The following is a 23429-nucleotide window of genomic DNA, read 5'->3' as shown; positions in this document are numbered from 1 at the left end:
AAATCTGAGAGGTAGAATACCTCTGAATGGCACTGTATAGGGGAAGAAAACAGGAGAAGAAAGCTTTGGCCAGTGAGTCTTCTAACTCTGCTGACAAGCACTTTAACCCCCACAGACAAAATCAGTATAACTCTTTTGGGCACAATTGCCAGATGCTCCATTCATTTGCTTCTTCAGAATCATTTGGTTGGCCAGATGAAGAGACAATGCTAGAATGGGTGGACCATTGGGGCTGATCCAACAGGGTAACTGATCTTAAAGGCCCAAATATTCCCTTCATTAAAAAAAATTCTTTTGTTACAGTGATGAAGCTCTAGACTTCAAGATGGACCTCCTGTCACTGCCTGCTCAGTTATGTCCAAGAGCAGCAAATGAAGCAATTCCACCAACACCACCTTTGGATACTGTAATACAGTATGGGAGAAACAGATGTGGTTCCTAATCCATCTGCAAAGATGAGTTTACTTAACTTAAAAAGACCAAACCTGTCAGGCTGGCAAAAACAGAACTAGGATAAATGCTATTCCTGCCTAACCATTAAAGACAAAAGATGTATTTTATTTCAATTTTGGAATCCTGGGGGGATAACAGATAGGCAGTTTGGGATGGTTGGGAGGCGAACTGGGCCGGCTCAAAAAGAGCTGTCCCGAAGCTTCCACACTCTCCCCAGGTGCCTCCAGATGTGGAGGAACCTCAGAAGCCATACCACTCTTTCTCTCTCCAACAAGTTAAGTGCTCAAGCGCTCCCAACAGTTTTTAAGGAAGGTGAAAAGCAGAAGCGGCTTGGCGCTTTTACACAGGTCACCTTGTGTCTGCCCTGCTGCTTCCAGACACCGCATGGATGACTGGCTGTCAGCTCAGAAATTTGCTACCACTTTGGAAGTGGTAGTTTTTTGAGCTGGCCTGCAGAGGCTGGAGGATGAGGTGAGTACGGGATGGGGAAGGGCAGCAGATTTTTTGGGTTGATTTAACAGCCGTCTCTGAGTTGGCCCAAAGTGCTGTTCTGTAATCACCCCTGGATTGCTTTTTCCCCTCTCCCTCTAGAGCAGTAGTCCCTAATGTGTTTCCTGCAGGTCCAATGGTGCCGACTGGTGTGGTTCCTGGAGCCCACCAAGTGTTTTTAGAAAATGGGCAGGGCCTGGTAGAGCTTTTGCCCAGCAGTGGTTCTCATTGATGACTGGAGATTTGATTGACTGTGCAGATTTTTTAAAAAATGTTGGTTTGGCAGCCACTGCCACCATAGCACAAGGATCTTTATTGTGTGACTGAAAATAAGCTGCGACTTCTGTGGCTGGCTCTGCCCCCTGCAACACCCATTTTGTGTCTGCGCCCACACACTGTATCCAAATTCCAAAGGTGCCTGCAGTCTTGGGGCTCTCTGCTCTAGAGCCTGAAGGAACTGTGAAGAAAATAGATTCACTATTCATGATGCTAAGTTCCTTCTGCTTTAAAGATGCAGTCCTGTGCATGCTTACAAGGGAGAAAGTCCTACTGAAATCAGCGGTATTTCTTCAAATTGAATATATTTAGGATCTTGCCGCACCTGTCTGTTCATTGAGCCAGCCCCATAAATTTACTAAGACATTGCAGTAATTGCAATGGGATTCACTACAAAGTGACTATAGATTGCAGGCTCACAGGCAAGAACTGTAACTGCTTAAAAGGAAATCTTGTTAATTTTAGTTCTATGTACTTCCAACAAGAAGTCGGTGGCCTGGGATTTGGGGATCCTGCTGCAAGCTCTTGGAGAATTGGGTGCGACCTAATATGCAAAGGAGTTCCTGCTACAAAAAAAAAAGCCCTGCATGCTTATATATAGCCCCTGACTCCTTCAAAGGTTCTTAACACAAATGGCAGAGAAGAGACAATCACAGACATGCACAAAACCAAATAAACCACTTTTTTGCATGAAGAAAAAAATGTATTAATACTCTTGATGCCTTCGGTCGTGTTAACCACAATGCCACATGCAGAGTCTGGCAGTTCTGTATGCATTTTTAAAAACTTGTTAGAATGTTGGCTGGAACAGCAATGTTATAAATAGGGTTGACACCATTTTACAGCTACAAATTTATATGCTTTTTAAGGCTGTGTAATAGGCTGAAAGCAAAGGTGAAATGCTAACCATCACTTGACTTCTCCATGCCCAGAAAAATGTCACCTGTGGATTTCTGCCACTTATGGAGCTGTTAAAATGATGGAAAGCCTGTCCATAAAAAAAGAAACATTCCTGATAATGAAACATTGATTTGACCCTGTTTGAGACAGTGTGTTTAGGGGGATGGGAAGGAACAGCCTTTCTGACTATGTGCTGATGCTGTTTTCATCAGTGTGCAATGAAGGATGGGAAGAAAGATTATTACCTTTTCCTCAAAAGGCTACTCTCCAAATCATGGGGAAAGGAACCACTGAATGCAGATGTTGTTCAGTGCCACCGTACTCTAAGGAACTTATTTCTACTAAAGAAATCTTATTGGAAGCCATATACTCTGCAATCCTAATCATCATGTCTTAGATATCAATACCACTCATTTCAACAGATAACATTCAAAATTTGTTCACAGGCGGTTCAGTGGACATTTAGAGGCAAGGGACACAAACACGTGGTTAGCACATAGCACTATTGTGGGCAGTACTGGAAGTGTGCTGTAGGGGTTTGGACTAGGACAGGGGAAGACCCAAGTTCAAATCTCCAGTTAACTAGGAAGCTCACTGGATAATCTTGGATCAATCACTCTTAGCCTAACCTACCTTGGCAGGGTGTTGTAAGGATCAAATGGAGAACTATATATGCTGATCTGTGCTCCTTAGAGGAAGAGGAGAAAAAGAAATACAATAACAATTGTGGCATATAATAGTTCTCCTACACATTCAAGACATTATCTCTATAATCCTAACATTAGCCCTGCAAGGCAGCCAGTGTTCTCCAATGAGGGCTGATACTACAGTAGCCTGCCTAAAACCACAGACTGAATTTGACATTTCCCAGCTTTCACTTATAGTTGTTTTGGTACATCATCTCTTGATATAGTTGCTGCCCCACACATACATCTAATATCGTATGTAAAATATAACATATTTTAATATATATTTCAATTTAATCTGCATATATTTACATTCAGTTGAGGCAACAATTTTAAATGAAGAAGCATTTTGGTGAGGCATTCTCTCCTGTATGGCTGGAGCGATGCCTCTTCCAAATGGTGTCTACCATTCATAGTTTCTGTATGTATCTGTATTTTTTGCCTGCTATCTTATTTATCAGAATAGTGCTAACAATGGCATCTAACAGACTAATTTTGCCGTGTTCTCTCTCTCTTTATGTATAATGTGTGTGTGTGTATATTTCCCTCTGTCCTGGTAGATCAGAGGAATTGTATATTTCCCTTCTGGGTTTTGGATTACAGCTCAAATTGTCATCTTGTGTATCATATTTCTGTATTAATTTAATTAATTCTATTTGCCATATTTAATATCACTTATGTAACTTTTTAAAATAAATATATTTTTGTGCTGATCTTTGACTGTAATAATTAAATAATTCATATATATATATATATATGAATGAATTATTTAATTATTGCAGTCAAAGACCAGCACAAAAATGTATTTTGGCTTTTTTTGAGCAGGAACATACAGGAACACAGATCCGGCTGGCTGGGTGTCAGGGGGTGTGGCCTAATATGCAAATAAGTTCCTGCTGGGCTTTTTCTACCAATGTATGTACATATACACACACGGCTAATTTTTGAAGAAAAGGTCCAGCAGGAACTCATTTGCATTTTAAGGCCACACCCCTGATGTCACCATAGTTTCTCCCAGGGCTTTTTTGTAGAAAAGCGCAACAGGGACTCATTTGCATATTAGGACACACCCCCTGACACCAAGCCGCCGGAACTGCCTTCCTGTGTTCCTGCTTAAAAAAAGCCATATATTTGTGTGTGTGTGTGTGTCCTGCAGATGTATTTTTAAGGTATATCTAACAATCTATAATATCCTTACCTTTGGAAGTTAAGAAAGGTCAGCCCTAGCTAATATTTGAATCGGAGACCTCCAAGGATTATCAGGACTGTGACATGGAGGCAGGCGATAGCAAACCACCTCTGAATGTCTCCTGCCTTGAAAAACTCATGGGATCACCATAGAGATGCCAGCCTTCAGGTGGGACCCAGAGACCACCCCGCCGGTATTACACCACATCTCCAGACACCTTATCTCAGATTCTCTGCAGTGTGGACTCTGTGGCACTAAAATCCCTGTCTTCGCTAGGATCCATCCAGAAATCCCCAGGAGATTCCCAGCCTGGATCTGGCCACCCTTCCCCTCCATCCCCTGCCAGTGGTGGTGGTGGTGGCGGCGGCAGGGGGGGGGACCTAGCAACCCTAGGTCACTAGAAGTTGGCTGTGACTTGATGGCACTTTCCACTAACAGCCACCTATAACATGTTTTGAAGGGCTTTAAAAAACATATGATGAATAATTCTTGGATGCCAGTGAATGCGTGGAAATCTTTTCCAATGGGAAACGGTGGTGGGGATATCCCTGAAGTAAGGATGATAACTGGGTTAGGACCAATATTTCCTCTAAGCTGTGGAGCCTTGTGAGCAAAAATTCTGCTTCATGAGCTACAGGCATTAAAGTGAGCTGGGACCATACTTCCTGAGCTAATACAAAAATGTGAGCCAAAGGCTAAAAAACTGTGAGCTAGCTTACATTTGTTAGGACCTTACTTTCTTAGTGCTGCTCACATAGGGATGAGCTGGGATCCAGCAACTAATCAGCATATTTTCTGGCAAGCACTACTGAGAGATGATCAGGAAACTAGTTGACTTAGTGGTGATAAATGTCTGCCTTTTTATTTATTCTGGAAAAAAGAGCAGTGAAGCAAGAAAGACTTTTTCAAGGGACATGCAAGGAGAAAGTGGATGATGAAGAAGATGATGATGATATTGGATTTATATCTCGCCCTCCACTCAGAAGAGTCTCAGAGCAGCTCACAATCTCCTTACCTTCCTCCCCAACAACAGACACCTGTGAGGTGGGTGGGGCTGAGAGGGCTCTCCCTTTCAAGGACAACCTCTGCCAGAGCTATGGCTGACCCAAAGCCATGCTAGCAAGTGCAAGTGGAGGAGTGGAAAATCAAACTCGGATGGACAGGATGAGGCAGTGGCCTGGTTTTCTCCCTCAATGTGAAGGACTCATATTTCCCCAAATAAAAGGTGACAATACACAATATTCGTTTTTAAAATAGGACACTCAGAGTCATGTCCCGCTTAAAACCTTTGATTTTAAAAAGAAAGATCTGAAAATTAAAAAAGGTGATGTGGATTTACAAACCCCCAACCAAAAGAAAAATCGAAATTTCATGTTGCTAGATCACACATTCTCACCATTTGGGGCTTGCCTAACCAGCCCAATAAGTAATGCTACAATGTACAGCAGTAGCAGTAATTTTATTTTCTGTTTCTGAAATCCAAGAAGCTACAATTTGCACCCCAGCATTCTTGGTTAGGGCTTGGCCAGGGTGCTCTGGGCCTCTTCTCTCAGGCGAGCTTTTTTCTCCAAGTTCAGGCTCGTGAGGGATTCATTTCTTGCAACAGCCTGTTTTCCCAAAATGACCATGACCAGGCAGCCCACGGCGGTGAAGGCAATCATCAGGTAGGCCATCTGCACCCGGATCTTGCTCCGTGCGTTATCAATTGCTTTGAACGACAGGGTTTCTGGTATATCTTCTGCTTTCTTGAAACGGCCCGTCCATACCAAGATCTTCTTGTCCCAGTTGGAGGGCTTGTGCCCTGGCACTCCGGAGGAGGGGCCCGAAGGCCCATTGCTCGGCTTCAGAGCACTGTCTCCTTGAGGTCTGGCACACAATCTTCTGTTAACCTGCCAACGTGCTGCTTTAGTCATCTGCATAACAGAAAAGGCATTTCTATCCAAAAGCCTAACAACTTTGCTGGCAGGTGCAGTAGCAGGCCCTGCCATGAGGAGACACTTCTCGCTGCCCTTTGTCCTTCTGGCCACTCTCGGCTTGTGAAACACGCTGCCGAATGAAGCAAGCAGCTGTAGCAGCAGCAGCTGGAGAGAAGGAGACAGTGGGATGAGCAGAGGTGGATAAAGATATGGCCATAGAAGAGCATGAAAAGGTGCTGGCAGGAGGAAGGGGAGAGAGAAGAGGGGGTGGCAGCCGTGGGAGGGTAAGTGAATGAGAAGAAGCAAGTGGATAATGGCAAAATGGCAGAGGTGAAAGAGAAGAGGCGAGAGCTAGTAGAGGTTTTCCCCACTCCCAGGCAATGTTTCTTCTAAACTGTGGTCCCTTGTGAGCAAAAATACTACTTTGTGAACTACTGGCATTCAAGTTGTGAGCTACTGCATAAATTAGTTTGCTGTAGGGCCCTCCTTCCTGAAGTAAGACAAAAATATGTGAGCTGGAGACTCAAAAATTGTGAGCTAGCTCACACTAACTCACTTTAGAGGGAACACTGGTCCCAGGGTCCCCTGCCTGTGTGCATTTAAACGTGCATGCGTATTATAGCTGTTTTATTTATTTTTTAAATCATGTTTTATTGAAGGTGTCTTTCGTGTGTTTATTTTTTACATTATTAAAACATGTTTGTGAATGACATAAGTTTTTTTAAAAGCCAATTTGCTTTTGTTTGTCCGGAAAACAACTGTTTACAAATGTTATACAACCTCAGGTTAAGGAAAAACTAACAATTATTTCCTGAAAGTTGAAGGGAAACTTTTAAAAATGGACCAGAGATTACCTGTTTGTTTCTCTCGTTCTCCACAGCCAAGTTTATTCTCTCCCCCTCCCCCCCATCTTTGTTTCCTCATTCGCTAATTTAACCCCTAGATAGATGCAGGATTCCTATTCGTCTGGGGACAGCTGACCTACGGAATGCCTCTAATTCGTGCTTTCTGATTGGACAGCGCCTTATTCCCCCTCAAATATAGCCTGCGCTGCCCCAACACCCTTCGCTCTTTTTACCCCATTCGCCGGCAGCCGCTCGGCTCGTCCTCTCCCATTGGCTGGGAACTCATGACTCCGCCCCTTCATCTTTTGCTCTCCTATTGGCCGGCACTGTTGTCCCAGTCCCCAGCCCCTCCCACCTCCGAGAGGAGGCCTCGCTTTTTTTCACTACCGCACCGGTCGGAAGGTCTTGGAAGGGGTGTAGTTAGAACATACACTAACCACTGTTTCAGTCTCCCGTAGCGAGCCGCGAGGAGCTGAAATAGGGCCCATTCGGAACATAATCCCTCCAGCATCGTTTGGGTGATAAAGACTCCCTTTTTAAGAAATAAAAGCTTGACACCAGCGGCTGTTTTGTTATGTGGCTGCCAGGACTTCGGGTGCCGAGGCGAGGGAGGGGCCTCCGGAGGCAGGGGGGAGGGGGGAAGGGAGGGGGAGGGAAAATGGCGGCCGCAGAGGAAGAGGTGCTGAGGCGGAGGTGAGGCTCCGACGGTGTCGAGCGCCCGCAGCCGCGCCCGCCCCGCTGTCGGTAGGTGAGAGAGCGGCGGGAGAAGGGCTCCCGGCGAGAGCTCGAGGGGAGGGCCCCCTGTAGGCGGAGGTGTTGCAGGCCCGGGGGGGGGGGCAGGATCCCAGGGAGGGGGGAGAGGCCGCCCAGGTTCTGTGGGGGCGAAAAAATAGCTAATCAAGCGAGAAAAGGAGGGGGCGGGTCAAGTCCTAGAGGGAAGGCATCAGGGAATTGTCCGGGGGGGGGGAGGGGAGGGAGCCCCCGGGGAATTGGGAAGGGGGTGAGAGGCTGTCAGTGTGGCTGTGTTGGGGGGGGGGGGGGAGGTAGTGTAATGAGGAATGGAGATGGGAGGGTAGGGTTATTGTACTGGGTGGGAGGGGTTTCGTCAGGGGTCATTTTGTAGAAAAATAGGTGGTGGAGCTCATCCAGGGATTGTTATGCAGCTGCACCCGCTATTCAATGGGGTGGGTAGGTGGGGAGGAAGAGGGGGAACTCCTCTGAGGGAATCCTCAGAAAGGTGAGCTCTTGCGGAATTCCAGGCCTGGGTTTTATTGTGTTATGTGTGGGAGCCGTCGGGGCAGAGAAGGGGAGGAGGAAGGGGGAGTTATTGAGAGGAAGGTGGTCCAGTAAGGGAGCTGTATGATGGGGGATAAGAGGAGGGTACTTGGAGACCAAGGGCAGGAGCTCTCAGTGTGGCTCGGTGTATCTGTGTTGGGGTGGGGGAGGTAGAGTGATGAGGACTGGAGATTGGGGGGGGGGGGTAGGATTATTATAGTGGGTGGGAGGGGTTTCATCAGGCATCATTTTGTAGAAAAACGGGTGGTGGAGCTCAGGGATTGTTATGCAGCTGCACCTGCTATTCAATGGAGAAGGCAGGTAGATGGGAAGGGAGAGGGGGGACCCTCAGAAAGGTTCAGGGGCTGTTCTTCTGTGAGCTCCTGCTGAATTCAAGGCCTGGGTTTCATCGTGTTCTGTGTGGGAGTCGTTGGGGCAGAGAAGGAGAAGGAAGGGGGAGTCAGGTAACCAGGGAGTTGGGCTTGTTGAAGGGAAGGTGGTCCAATAAAGGAGCTGTATGATGGGGGAGGAGAGGAGGGTACTTGGAGACCAGTGGGGGGGTCTGAGGGTATCCTACTGGGAAGAAGGAACGGGGTGATTCGGTTCTGGAGGGGCAAAAAAAGCAGAGAGGGCTCTTAAGAAACTTGACAGAGTTGAGAAAGAAAGAGTTGATGTGGGTTAGGAGTAGCCCTGATCTGGAAACATAGGGAAAAGGGTAGTAGAAGAGAGGAAGAGTCCAGGAGCACCTTAAGACTAACAAAAAGTGTGACAGGGTAAGGAGCTTTTTTGCTGTTTGCTTCTTCATTCTTGCTGTATCTGAAGAAGTGAGCAGTGGCTCATGAAAGCTCGTCCCCTGACATGAATTCTGTTAGTCTTTCACAGGGGTGGCCAAACTTGCTTAACGTAAGAGCCACATAGAATAAACGTCAGATGTTTGAGGGTCGTAAGACATGAATATCAGTTTTTTGAGAGTCGCAGGACCGGAAGGAAGGAAAATAGATGAGGGAGAGATGGAAAGAAAGCCACTTTAAATGCATTCTCCAGGCTGCTGGCTGGCTTGGCTTGGACAAGTGATCTAAAGAGGGACATGCCTTCTCCAAGCTGACTGACATGGCGGTGGGGGCTTCAAGAACCACACAATATGCATAAAAGAGCCACATGTGGCTCCCAAGCAGCAGTTTGGCCACCCCTGGTCTTTCAGGTGCAGCTGGACTCTTGCTCATTTCTACTGCTACAGACAAACACAGCTACCCATCTTGATCTGTCCATGGAGGGAAGGAAGCCTGGGATTCTGAATAATTGGGGAAAGAGAATGAATAAGAGTGGGGGAAATTAAGATAGTTTGGAGGACTGACCTATCGGGGATTTTTTTTTTTAGGAGTAAGTGTAGACAGAGGAAAGAGAAAGTTCTTGGGTTGTAGGGTGATAACGAGAGATGAAGATAGGTAGCCAACATGGGAGGGAGAGAAGGAATGGGAGGGCTTTGATGTTCTGCAGGTTGGGGAGGGGCAGCCAGATTCTGAAGCGACATTACAGTTGGGCAGTGAAAGGTGGGCATGAAGAAGAGAGGGTGAGAGCTGGATGAACGTGTATTGGGGCAAACAGGCAATGTGGGTGAAGGTGTTGGGGGTTCGCTCAATAGGTTTCCAGGAATTGTAGCAATGGCTGAGTGCATGAAGTTTATATTCTGAGGTGGCATGCCTGTTGATGGGCTTGTCTACTTACAAAACAGATATTGCAAAGGGACAGCTGCAGGTTGGCAAGAATTGACTGAGCAGGGAAACTTGAGGGGTTGGGAGAAATGGGTGAATAAGTCAACTCAAAAGAAATGTGGCTAGGATGTCAGCATTTGCACATTTAGGAAGTTGCCTGTGACTGGATGCTGTAGTGCAGAGTGCATGCTAAGGCTGAAAGGAAAGCATGATGGGTGGGTCAGGTGGAAGGAAACACTGCAGGTTGCAAGTTGTCTTACAGAGGAACGAGGCCGTGGCGTTATCTTGTGTGGCACCTTGAGTATTGGGTGTGGAGTCATCCGGTGGGGTGTCTAGGGATGTTGGAGAAGTAGGTGGAGCAAGAGAGACAAGCAGAAAAGACCCTAGGCTAGGTTGATGGGTGTAGCCTGGGTTTTGACTGCCCTGTGAGAACAGGCAAATCTACCCTGGACTTTGAGAACAAGGGCTAGGGTCTTTCGCCCTGGAGTGTAACTTTGTCTTGTCAGCCTCAAGTCCTTGGATGGGCTAGCTGTAGCAACCTGGCAAGATTACAGAGAGGAAGTTTCTCTCTAACTTTGTAGTTTACCACGTGGGTGTGGTGTGAGGCATGGAGAGCAGGGGAGATAGAGTCTGGTTGGGGAAGTCCCAAATGCTGGTAGTCATCTCTCTGTGGACACGTAATCTTCATCTGTCTAGACACTGCAGGTGGTTAAAAGAAGCGGTGTCGCCTTTCCTTCTCTGGAAGAGAGGCTGTGGGTTGACAGCCCCCTTCCCCGTTGATGTGGTTGCTGCCTGAGATGTAGCACCAGTGCTGCTGATGCTCCTGAAACGTTTGCTTAGGATTTTTTTTAAGCATCCCAAGCCCTGGACTTACTGTTGCAGGTGCTTTACTAATAAGTGGCTCTTGGATGTCATCACAAGTGTCCCACCTGTTCCTTTGCTCCAGGGTCTCCTTTGAAGAAGAGGAAGAAGAAGAAGGTATTGGATTTATATCCCGCCCTATACTCTGAATCTCAGAGTCTCAGAGGGGTCACAATCTCCTTTACCTCCCCCACCCACCCACAACAGACACCCTGTGAGGTGGGTGGGGCTGAGAGAGCTCTCTCAGAAGAGAATTTCAAGGACAATTCTGTGAGAGCTATGGCTGACTCAAGGCCATTCCAGCAGCTGCAAGTGGAGGAGTGGAGAATCAAACCCAGTTCTCCCATATAAGCATCCACACACTTAACCACTACACCAAACTGGCTCTTTGCTTACTTTAAGCTGGTCTTGATTTATCTTACATACATTTGATTCTTGTTAATTGGAGGTTGTTATTAGTATAGTTTATATGCACTATATAGAATTATTATCTTCCCTTCTCTCTCCGCTCCCATTTCTGTATATGATTTGGCTTTCAATGGTGTTTTGATCAATGTGGAAATAATTTTAAATATTTTAATATGTGATTTGCCATGAAATTAAAGGTGTTTGCTCCTTGGGAGAACAGCAATGGCAAACCTAGGCAGTATAATAAAAAGTAGGGACATAACCCTGCCAACAAAAGTCCATATAGTCAAAGCAATGGTATTCCCAGTAATAATGTATGGCTGTGAGAGTTGGACCATAAGGAAGACCGTGTGCAGAAGAAGACGCTTTTGAATTGTGGTGCTGGTGAAGACTCTTGAGAGTCCCTTGGAATGCAAGAAGATCAAATCAGTTGGTCTTAAGGGAAATCAACCCTGACTGTTTCCTGGAAGGTCAGATTCTGAAGCTGAAGCTCAAATACTTTGGCCACCAAATGAGAAGGGAGCACTCACTGGAGAAGACCCTGATGCTGGGAAAGACAGAAGACAAAAGGAGAAGGGGACGGCAAAAGATCAGATGGCTGGACAGCGTTACTAAAGTAACTAACATGGATTTGAGTGGACTTCGGAGGATGATGGAAGACAGGAGGGCCTGGCGTGACTTGGTCCATGGGGTCGCAAAGAGTCGGATTCAACGGTGCAACTGAACAACAAATATGATTTGCTAATGATTAACTTATTGGTTTGAGAGCCATTGTAGCATAGTGTTTAGGGATCCTGTTGTAAACCAGGAAGTCCAGAGTTCAGATTTGACCTGTGCCAGATGGTTATTAGGTGACCTTAGGGAAGCCACTGGTTGCATCTAAACATTATGACAAATCTCAGTTTGTCCGCAGTGAGCATGACTGTGGCTTGTTGCTGTGTTCCTTCCCTCCTCTTTTATCTCACAAATGGAGTGCAGTTGAAGATTTCCTGGTTTTAAAAGACTTAAACACCAGTTTGCTGTGATATGTGAATATAGGTCCCTGGGCAAATTGGGGCTAATTTCTTTTTCACAAACCTAGAGAGTTCCATGTATATTTTAAAGGAAAATGACCCCCTAAAAAACTAATGCGCAAAGAAATAATTACTGGACATAATTGTAACTTGTACACAGATGTAAGACAACCCCCAGCATTTTGTTTTTGATGTACCTGAAAAAAAACACCTAGGTTGGCATTTAGTTAAATACACTGTGAAATCCCAGTGTGCGGAAAGGCTCAAACTTCAGATTGTTTGTGGGGTTTCAGGCTTGGGTGTCACCCGGGACTTTTTTTCTGGGGGAATGCAGTGGAATGAAGTTCCAGAATCTCTAAAATTCTAAAAAAATATATTTAAAAGTTTGTGATGGGCACCCATGTGTTTCTTCTTCAGTTCCCTCTTGAGAGTTTCTCTTTTCCAGAGAAAAGCCCTAGTGGCGTCAGTGCACTGATTACACCCAACTGTATCTGTTAATGGGTGGTCACCAATGTTCCCCCTAAGTTGAAGAGTCTTGTGAGCAAAAATTCTACTTTGTGAGCTCCTGGCATTGAAGTTGTGAGCTATTGGCATCAAAGTTGTGAAGCTACTGCATAAATTAGTGTGCTCTGGGGTCATCCTTCTGAGCTAAGGCAAAAATACATGAGCTGGAGACTAAAAATCTATGAGCTAGCTCACGCTAACTCAGTTGAGAGGGAACACTGATGGCCACCCAGATGCTGCCCTGCATAGTTTGGCCATGGGTTTGGAGGCCATGGTTGGGCGGTTAAAACAAAATGAGTTGAAACTGAATCCAACTAAGATGGAGGTTCTGTGGCTGGGGTGGGGCTTCAGGATTGGGGCATAGGTTGCCAGCTCTTGATGGAGCATCACTGACACTGGTGCAGTCTGTAAAGAGCTTGGGAGTGATCTTGGACCCCTCCTTCACTACGGAGGCCCAAGTCATACATATTGCCAAGGTGGTGTTCTTTCATTTATACCATGCTCTACAATTGGCCTCTTACCTGCTGCGGCCCGCCCTAGCCACAGTAATCCACGCAGTGTCACCTCTAGGCTAGACTACTGTAACTCACTCTACACAGACCTGCCCTTGAGACTTACCTAGAAGCTCCAACTGGTCCAGAATGCAGCGATGCGAGCCCTGACAGGGCTGCCACGGATGGCACATATGTACCACTGGGCTGCACCAACTACATTGGCTCCCAGTGGAATACTGAGTCAGGTTCAAAATTTTGGTATTGACCTATAAGGCCTTGAGTGGTCAGGGAGTGACCTATAAGGCCTTGAGTGGGACCACTTCCTTCATTATGTCCTTGGGAGGGTGTTAACACTCTTTGGACAGTAATCAGTTGTTAGTCCCCAGCCCTAAAGACATCCAACTGTCCTCAACCAGGACTAGGGCCTTTTCAGCCCTGGCCCCAATCTGATGGAACTCTGCAAAACACCATGCAGTTCCACAGGCAGAGATGTTCCACCAGGCTTTTGGTTGAGAACAGCGAAGGTTTCCATCTGACTGGCATCCTCCTTTGCCATTTATATCTACCTTGCCCTCTTCCCTCCTGCCCGTGAATGTAGCCAGCAGTTAGGATTGGGATCATTTATTATTCACCATCTGATTGCTAGAATGTTCTGTTACTTGTTTTAATAGGTTGTATCTTGTTGGTTTTTTATGGATATTGTAAATTGTCCAGAGCCTTGCAGTTGCAGGGATTGGACGATTCATAAATATAATAAATAAATCAATAATACATACCCATTCAAACAACACTGCACCTCTCCATTTAATTGAAGGTTTCCCAAAGCCTAGAAGGAGAGAGTGAAGTGGGATTTATTTTTGTACACCTCAGTAATCGAAACAACCTGCAGCTTTCAGAAGGCTTATATATACACACTAATAAGTTTCAAGACCATACATATAAGTTTTATTAGACTCCAAGTTTCTTCTCTCTGGACAGAAGGCTTAATAATACATATAGAAAAGCAAAGCAATAGATAACATTAGTACATTTGAGAATACAATTACACAGTTATAATATAGTCAAGCATAAAGCTGATCTCTGTAATAAAGCATAATTCTATAGTTAAGCATAGATCTGCAGTTAAGCATAGAGCATAGTTCTTATGAAAAGTCTAAATCCCAACAGGGACTACATCCTGTTAGGCTACATTTTCCCGGTTCGAGTCTTAAGTCCCAAGTCCCAATTATCTTTTCATATACGTCAACTACATTCCAGAATTACCAGCTGCATCTTGCAGATGGTCAGTTGTCTTCCGGTTCCTGCTCGTACCATATAAGGCTATTCCTGTTCTCAAATAGCCCTTACCTTTCACCCACTTTTTCTCTGCCTAAGCTGTTAGATGTTAGCAATATGAATGCTTAATAGTGATGGAGAGCTTGGATACCTTGTTGCCAATTTCATAAGAGAATCAACCCCGAAAGAAATTCTGCCACAGAGAGTATGCAAGCACAGCAACGGACTCTATTCATGCCCATCAAGGATGAACAGAGGTTTGCTAGGACACATGACTGCAGTCATAGCCTCTCTGCTTCAACCCCCCCCCCCCCCGATCTTCCATATGGGATGACAACACTTATCTGCCTCGCAGGCTGTATGTTTTGGGGAGACAATGTGTGTTTAGGTCCTTGGAATATTCAGAAGAATGACCAGTAATTTAGATTTCTTCCTACCCAATCCTGAGCAAGTCACTGTGTATCTCTTATGTACTTCTTAGCTTATTATACCCACCAAAGAACCCCGGGAGATAGGTTAGGCTGAGAGAAAAAGAATTGCAGATTTCTACTCAGAGCGGCTCACAATCTCCTATATCTTCTCCCCCCCACAACAGGCACCCTAAGTGAGGTGGGTGGGGCTGAGAGGGCTCTCCCAGCAGTTGCCCTTTCAAGGACAACCTCTGCCAGAGCTGTGGCTAACCCAAGCAGGTGCAAGTGGAGGAGTGGGGAATCAAACGCGCTTCTCCCAGTTAAGAGTTGGCGTACTTAACCACTACACCAAACTGGAGGGAGTTATCTGAGGCCCATGCCAGCAGGAAGAGACACAGTGATTGCACAGGGCTTTTTGGCAACCACTGTGAGCATCGGGGAGGACAGAGACTGGTGGCCAGAGCGGAAGAGGCAGTGATATAGGCTGGTGCAACAGCTTGGAGAAGCTAAAGGTGTTTGTCGGGTAAGGAATGGAAGTTATCCTAGGCTGGGTGGAGAAGCTAAAGGTGTTTGTCGGGGGTAAGGAATGGAAGTTATCCTAGGCTGGGTAACAGCTGTTATCTATGCTTTTATATCACCCTTCTTTTAATGAGCTCAGAGAGAAAGCAATGATTTTCTCATCTTTAAAATCGCACAACCATCTTTTTTTCTTTTGAAATGCAATAATGTTTTATTGATTTTAAAGCTCAGATACAAACAATAAATTATAAGTAGTAACTAATTATATGTTACATTGTCATACATCAAACTTAGGTGGCAAATTAGTAATATTACAGTTTAGTAATTTTTCACTTATAAAGCTCAAAAGTCACTGTCAGTTAAAAATAAATCATAGTTCTATACAGAGGATTTTCTGGAAATACATTATTTGCAGTCATGTAATTTAATATGGGAAACCAAATTGCTACAAACTTAGATTCATATTGTTCTAAGGAGCTCCTGATATTTGATAAAACAGTTTACTCATAATAAAATGTTCCCTTGGTTTTGCTTGCCAAAAACCTGTAGTAAGGTGGAGAATTGTCAATCCATTTAAAAGCAGTAACCAACCTAGCAGTAGAAACAAAAGCACAACCATCTTGTGAGGCAGATTAGGCTGGGAGGTTGATTGCATTGGGCATTTGTTCAGGTGGGATAGAATTTTTTTTTATTTTTGGCAGGCTTGTGACTTTTCTGTAGAAGAGTTTTGCGAGCTTGGTAGATCTTGTCTTTGGGCAGGTGGTGGAATGCAGGAGCCTCTTGCTCTTTAAGTAGGAGATACTGCTAGTACTGCGTGTTGATCCATGTACAGAGGAAGTATCCAAGTCTACGTTTCTTAGTGGATTCATGATGACATCTCCAAAACTCACCAAGCAGAAGGTTAATGGTAAGTGTACAATGGTGGCAGACGCAGAACGAAGTTTGAGTCCAGCGGTGGTCTTTCCAAATGATGAAGTAGGGTGCAGGTTTGAGGTGTATTTGCACTGGCCCCAGGGGCAATAGGTAATTGCCCTATAAAGGATTGTAGGAAGAGGACCGTTTTGTTGCAGGGATAGCATCTTCCTGTGGCTGGTTTTGTGGGTGTTCCTGTTTTCTTTGGGCAGGGGATTGCACATCAGTCTGGAGAAGGGGTGGCCAAACTTGCTTAAGGTAAGAGCCACATAGAATGAACGTCAGAGGTTTGAGAGTTGCAAGACATGAACAAATGTTACACACACACATTTTTATTAAAAACGCTTAATACTTTCTTTGCACAGAAAGATAAAATACATTTGTATGCACTTTCCAACACAACCATGCTAAAAGGAGACTTTTTAAAAACAAAAGCTGGGAATAAGATTCCCCATAAGACCAGCATAGGGAAAGGTTAGGGAGTTATTTTTTGGCTCCGGTAGGAGAAGGAAACACACATCTAAGATATAAATCGCTGACCACCATTAGCATCATTATACATTTCTCTTGCCTTGACACCAAAGTTAGTAAATACAGCTCCTTACAAGAGCTATGAAACTAGGGGAACCCTGCGCCACCCTCCTTAATTCTGTCCCTCCTTCCAGTGGCTCTCTTGGCTCTTGCATTCTCTTTCCCTGCTCTAGGTCTCTGGGCAGCCTTTGTGGTGGAAGAGAAGAGCTTGCAAGACTGCCTATTTCCCTCTTTTCCCCTGCTTCACATGACTGAAATACTTGTCTACCCATGGGTCAGCACACAGGCTGACAGAGGTCCTGATGCTAAGCATGCTGACTTGAAAGTAAGCCTGCACTGAGTTCCTCCTCAGCCTACGGGAGCTGCACGATATGTGTAAAAATGCCACATGTGGCTTCTGAGCCACAGTTGGCCACCCCTGATCTGGAGGGAATCCCTTCTTTAAAACTTTCCTGTCTCTGTGTTTATTCTGCCTAGGGACATTCAGTAATGCTGCCGAATGATCATGTGTCTCTCAGCACTCCAGGGCTGTAATGGCATTGCAAAAAAGTGCCTATTCAATCAGGATATTTTTAAAAAATTAGAAACTCCACGGCAGTGAAATTGATTTTCTTTTTTAAAAAGTCAAAAGGGTAGGCTGCCATTAATGGTGGTATGATATCACAAGCAGGGTGAAATAGGTGTTTTGACTCACAACCACATTCCGCGTAATGCTGCAGATGTCAGTGAGTATGGGAGCTGGGCAAAGAATTGTCTTTTCCCAACAGCAAAGCACTTTACTGTTTCTGAGCTTTCAGTGGATATTAAAGGTAAAGGTAGTCCCCTTTGCAAGCACCAATCGTTTCCGACTCTGGGGTGACGTCGCATCATGATGTTTTCACGGCAGACCTTTTATGGGGTGGTTTGTCATTGCCTTCCCCAGTCATCTACACTTTTTAAAAACAATAATATCAGTGGGTATTACCTATTCTTAAATGGCTGCTTTTCCCTCAGTGACAAATCAGTTTTTATATTCACATAATTTTTGTAAATCGTTTTATTTATTTAATTCATTTATACCCTGCCTTTCTTCCCAACAGAGACCCAAAGCAGCTTACATGGTTTCTCCCCTCCTCCGTTTTATCAGCCCGATAACCCTCTGAGGTAGGTTAGGCTGAGAGCATGTGCCTGACCCAAGATCACCCAGTGATCTTCCATGGCATGAATGGGGATTCGAACCTAGGTCTCCCAGGTTGTAGTCCAGTTCTCTTAACCATGACATCACACCGGCTCCCAGTGTAATAGGTACGTGGATACATGAAGCCTCTTTATGATGATAGTACCAATTGCTCTCGACTAGCAGCAGTTTTCTGGTGTTTCAGGGAAAGGACTTTCACAACTACCTACTATCTGAGTTTTTTGGCTGGAGATGTGGGGGATTGGGGTCGTCAGCATGCAAAATCGTTGCTCTGCCGCTGAACTGCAGCTCCTTCCCACTTTTCTCATGACTCTCAAAAAAGCTGGTTCAGCTCGGCTTCCAGAAACGCAAAAAGATAGTAACTGTCGGTAATAAAATGACTAGCACAGGAATGTCGAACTCATTTGTTACGAGGGCTGGATCTAACATAAATGAGACATTGTCGGGCTGGGCCGTGTGTGTCATAAAAATGTAATGCTAGGTAGCGGAGAGATAATCTTTATAAAGGACACAGACAAACACAACGATTTTTAAAAACTTAAAATAAAACATGTTTTAATACATCCGCAGTTGTTGGCCTTAATGGTGCTTTCTTTGTATCTTTCCCTTGCGATCCAGGGAACTGGGCAAAGGAAGCTCTGGCTCTCTTTCCAAGAGGGGGAGGAGCCTCAGCCAACAGAAGGAAGAGAAACTTGGCTCAGTAGCTCTGCTGTGTGATTGAGAGAGCTTGGCGAAGCAAGCTCTCCCTCCCCCCCTTCCTCAAGGGAGGAGCCTCAATCAATGGAGAAAATAGAGGCTGTGCTCTGTAGATCCTGTGCAATTGAGCAAGCCTGGCAAAGCAAGCTGTGATACAGAAGGAAGCAAGAGAGGGAGAAGGAAGCAGATGATATCCAGTTGCTCGGGGGTCTTATAGAAGCCCTCTGGGGGCCTGATTCAGCCCCCAGGCCACATGTTTGACACCCCTGTACTAGCAGATAAAGCGATAACACAACAGTAAGAGCATAGCTGCTTATTTTCATCCAGAAACGTGCTCTGTTCAGTCTTCTTTGCAAGCCTTCCTGAATACTAGCAAGGAGGATAAGAACATAAGAGAAGCCATGTTGGATCAGGCCAATGGTCCATCCAGTCCAACACAGTGTCACACAGTGGCCAATATGTGTGTGTGTATATATATATGTGTATATATGTATGTGTGTGTGTGTGTATATATATATATATATATATATATATATATATACACACACATACACGCACATATATATACACACACACTGTGGCTAATAGCCACTGATGGACCTCTGCTCCATATTTTTATCCAATCCCCTCTTTAAGCTGGCTATGCTTGTAGCCGCCACCACCTCCTGTGGCAGTGACTTCCACATGTTAATCACCCTTTGGGTGAAGAAGTACTTCCTTTTATCTGTTTTAACCTGACTGCTCAGCAATTTCATTGAATGCCCACGAGTTCTTGTATTGTGAGAAAGGGAGAAAAGGACTTCTTTCTCTACTTTCTCCATTGCATGCATAATTGTGTAAACCTCTATCATGTCACCCCACAGTCGACGTTTCTCCGAGCTAAAGAGCCCCAAGTGTTGTAACCTTTCTTCATAGGGAAAGTGTTCCAAACCATTAATCACTCTAGTTGCCCTTTTCTGGACTTTTTCCAATGCTATAATATCCTTTTTGAGGTGCGGTGACCAGAATTGTACACAGTATTCCAAATGAGACCACACCATCGATTTATACAGGGGCATTATGATACTGGCTGATTTGTTTTCAGTTCCCTTCCTAATAATTTCCAGCATGGCATTGGCCTTTTTTATTGCAATCGCACACTGTCTTGACATTTTCAGTGAGTTATCTACCACGACCCCAAGATCTCTCTCTTGGTCAGTCTCTGCCAGTTCATACCCCATCAACTTGTATTTGTAGCTGGGATTTTTGGCCCCAGTGTGCATTACTTTGCACTTGGCCACATTGAACCTCATTTGCCACATTGACGCCCACTCACCCAGCCTCAACAGATCCCTTTGGAGTGCCTCACAATCCTCTCTGGTTCTCACCACCCTGAACAATTTAGTGTCATCCGCATACTTGGCCACTTCACTGCTTACTCCCAACTCCAGATCATTAATGAACAAGAGCATGGGTCCCAGTACTGAGCCCTGCGGCACCCCACTGCTTACCATCCTCCATTGTGAAGACTGCCCATTTATACTCACTCTCTGCTTCCTATTAATTAGCCAGTTTTTGATCCACAAGAGGACCTGTCCTTTTACTCCATGACTCTGGAGCTTACTAAGGAGCCTTTGATGAGGAACTTTATCAAAAGCTTTCTGGAAGTCAAGGATAGATCTCTGACCTTCCAGGGAAGGCTGTTTCATAGAGCTGGGGTAAACTTGAAATAGTCCATGAATAGGTGCAGGCTGCTTTAATTGCTTGTAGAGAACAATCAGTATGATGAGGTTCTGGAGAGTATTGTTAATTAATGTATTTTTCTAAGCTATCAAACATGCGTGCTGATTGGTTTCTGTAACATGTGGCTAATAGTTGATCCTTTGTACTATCCGGGACTGTCATGCAGTTTATATGCCCTTTGTGCTACAGAGGGGAGCAGTGGTGACATTTAAGATTGCATGGTGCTCCATCTGTGCATGTAGGGACACTGAGCAAGAGCATTTACTTGAAGACTAAGTGCACAAAACTTTGCTGAGACAAAGGCTGGTAGTTGACGGTGCAGAGCTGTTTTTCCATGATATAAAGAAACAAAACGTCCATCTTGTGTTGACTGATGATCTTATGAATTCATAATTTGGGCAATATTAAATGCATAAATCTTTCATATTTCTAAATCATGACCGCCAAAGTTGCAGTTTTGTTCCTCATTCAGTCTTCTAATACGTTAAAACAGTAGGTTTTAGCTGGTCTGAAAGAGGGTATTCCACTTTTAAGAGATTGTAGGTTTGGTTCTGCTAGTTTTTCTATTGATGCAAAGAAGCTTTTCCTCTTGACCACCAAAGACACTATGCTGGGAAGCATACAAGATTGCCCCCCTCCCCTTTCACTAGCAGAAAAATTGATATTGGAATTGTTGGTTTGTATGGCATGCAGCTATCACTTTAAACCAGGCTATTTTTAAAGGAATGCAAATACAACAAACTCGACCCCCCCTCCAGTTTTAAACAATTTTAATGTTTTAGAATGATTTTTATCCATGCTGCCCAAATGGAACTAAGCTTTTGTTAGACCCAGTTTGGTGTAGTAGTTAAGTGCATGGACCTTGTTCATAGTTCATCTGGGAGAACCGGGTTTGATTCCCCACTCCTCTACTTGCACCTGCTGGAATGGCCTTGGGTCAGCCATAGCTTTTGTAGGAGTTGTCCTTGAAAGGGCAGCTTCTGTGAGAGCTCTCAGCCCCACCTACCTCACAGGGAGTCTGTTGTGGAGGTGGAAGGTAAAGGAGATTGTTGTGACCGCTCTGAGATTCAGAGTATAGGGCGGGATATAAATCCAATATCTTCTTCTTAATTAAGTCAAGAATGATTGCATGACTCAATAAAGGAAGCCACAGCCCTTGCTCTGCAAGACCCGAGAATGGCATTTAGCAATAGGAAGTTTTGGAGGACATTAGTCCATAGGGTTGCTAGAAGTCAGAAGTTATCTGATGGCACTTAGCATGCATGCACACTCGCACACACATACACAAATGATGGTCTGCTTCCTAGTAGTATACCTGTTGAGAGTACTCTTAAGACCTCCCAGTGGATAGGTGTGCAGTGAAGGAACGGGACCTTCTCGTCAGTGTGGGAGTTAAACTGTATCCCACAGAGGTTTGTATGTGATCCCCACTCCCAACTCACTTTGTAGCAGCCAGTAAACTAGGAATGCTGCGATGCGCTTAGAGGCTGGTCAGTTTTGTTGCGGTATCATCTTTTTGGGGCAACAGCCCACTTTATCTCTAGCAAGAGGAGGACAGAGACACCATTGAGTTCCTGTAAGCACAGTGGAGGCCATTAACGAGGGAAGGAACTAAAGAAGGCCAAACATGCCTTGTTGGCCAGTAGATCAAAATGGGCAGGTGTGTTTATCTGTCTGTAGCAGTAGAAGGAAGCAAAAGTCCAGTAGCGCCTTAAAGACGAACAAAATGTGTGACAAAGTGTGAGCTTTTGTGAATCACAGGCAGTAGCACACGAAAGCTCATACCCTGCCACAAATTTTGTTAGTCTTTAGGGTGCCCCATGGCGCAGAGTGGTAAAGCTGCAGTACTGCAGTCTGAGCTCTCCGAGTTAGATCCCGACGGAAGCTGGGTTCAGGTATCTGGCTCAAGGTTGACTCAGCCTTCCATCCTTCCGAGGTCGGTCAAATGAGTCCCCAGCTTGCTGGGGGGGAAATTGTAGGTGACTGGGGAAGGCAATGGCAAACCACCCCGTAAAAAATGTCTTCTGTGAAAACTTCGTGATGCGACGTCACCCCAGAGACGGAAACGACTGGTGCTTGCACAGGGGACGACCTTGACCTTTTTAGGGTGCTACTCGATAGTTGGTGGCCAGTGTGTTTAGGTAATGTCAGCACAGCCAGTGTATTTTGGTAGTGTCAGAACAGCAGTGTTAATATGGTATTTTTTCAGTGTCCAGATACATGCATATGAACCTCATAAGACTGACATTATCCCAGTGGTGCAGAGGGTGGAGGGCCCTCCATGGGAATGCTAGTGCGTTGAGAGGCAAGTGGGTCGTGTACGGCCATGTTGTTAATCCACTTGACTGAGATACAGTTTCAGCCAGGGGCTTCCTTGTTTATAGTTCACCTCACCTGCTCCTTCTTTCCCGCTCTGGTCCTTTCCTCTACCTCAGCTCAGGGGAGTGACTTATTCTCATTTCTGAATCTGGCCTTTAAAGTAGAAGCTGCTGTTTGAATGGCAGCTAGACTGAAGTGCACCCCCCCCCCCCCAATTTTTCCTACTCTTTCTGGTGGTATAGGCAACCAGTCCCTTGGAGGCATCTTCCCATAGACCCAGGTCTCATTCTCCTTTTCGTTACGTATCTCATCCTCTTAGATCAAGATGGGTAGCTGTATCAGTCTAGCCATAGCAGTAGAAATATATTGAGCAGTGACTCACAAAAACTCATCCCCTGCCACAAATTCTGTTAGTCTTTAAGGTGCTACTGGCCTCTTGCTCTCTTTCTTGTTTGTTAGTCAAAGCTCAAGCAAAGAGCTCATTATTCAAGTCTAAGCCTTGATTGGCATAAAATATATAGATGTATGTATATATATATATATATATATATCAGAGCAAATTGGTTAAAAAAGGATAAAATGGAACGATTGCATACGTATACATCAGGAAAAGTATAAACATAAATGGTTTCTATGAGATCCTCTGACGTGCCTTTAAAACAGAATAAAGAACCTTAGCCACTTTCTCAGTGACACTAGATGAAGTATCGTTCAAAAGACTATAGACCTCAAGTGCATCAGAACCATCAACCGTGCTAACTAAAAGAGGATGTGAATACTTGTGACGAAGATCTGTATACAAATGACAAAAAAGAATATGAGTAACTGACTCCACACATTTTTGCTT

At 44.9% G+C, this 23429-nt stretch overlaps 2 protein-coding genes across 2 annotated transcripts in view; one reads left to right on the top strand and one right to left on the bottom strand.

Moving 5' to 3' along the window:
• Positions 1–5433: 5433 nt before the first annotated feature.
• Positions 5434–6823, bottom strand: LOC132586775 (protein FAM162A-like). The gene is made up of 2 exons (XM_060258868.1): positions 6764–6823; positions 5434–6074 (listed from the first exon to the last, which is right to left on the bottom strand). Exon 2 carries the CDS (start codon positions 5979–5981, stop codon positions 5508–5510), a length of 474 nt encoding a protein of 157 aa, XP_060114851.1. The 5' UTR covers positions 5982–6074; positions 6764–6823; the 3' UTR covers positions 5434–5507.
• Positions 6824–7409: 586 nt separating this feature from the next.
• NCOR1 (nuclear receptor corepressor 1) overlaps positions 7410–23429 on the top strand; it is a 188040-nt gene continuing 172020 nt past the window's right edge. The window contains 1 exon segment of the mRNA XM_060259485.1: positions 7410–7498. The gene's annotated coding sequence lies outside the window, so the exon portion shown is untranslated.

Source organism: Heteronotia binoei, chromosome 18 (genome assembly GCF_032191835.1).
Source record: "Heteronotia binoei isolate CCM8104 ecotype False Entrance Well chromosome 18, APGP_CSIRO_Hbin_v1, whole genome shotgun sequence".
Classification (NCBI taxonomy): domain Eukaryota; kingdom Metazoa; phylum Chordata; class Lepidosauria; order Squamata; family Gekkonidae; genus Heteronotia; species Heteronotia binoei.
Note: the sequence above shows the minus strand (reverse complement) of the source record. Positions and strands in the feature narration are given on the sequence as shown.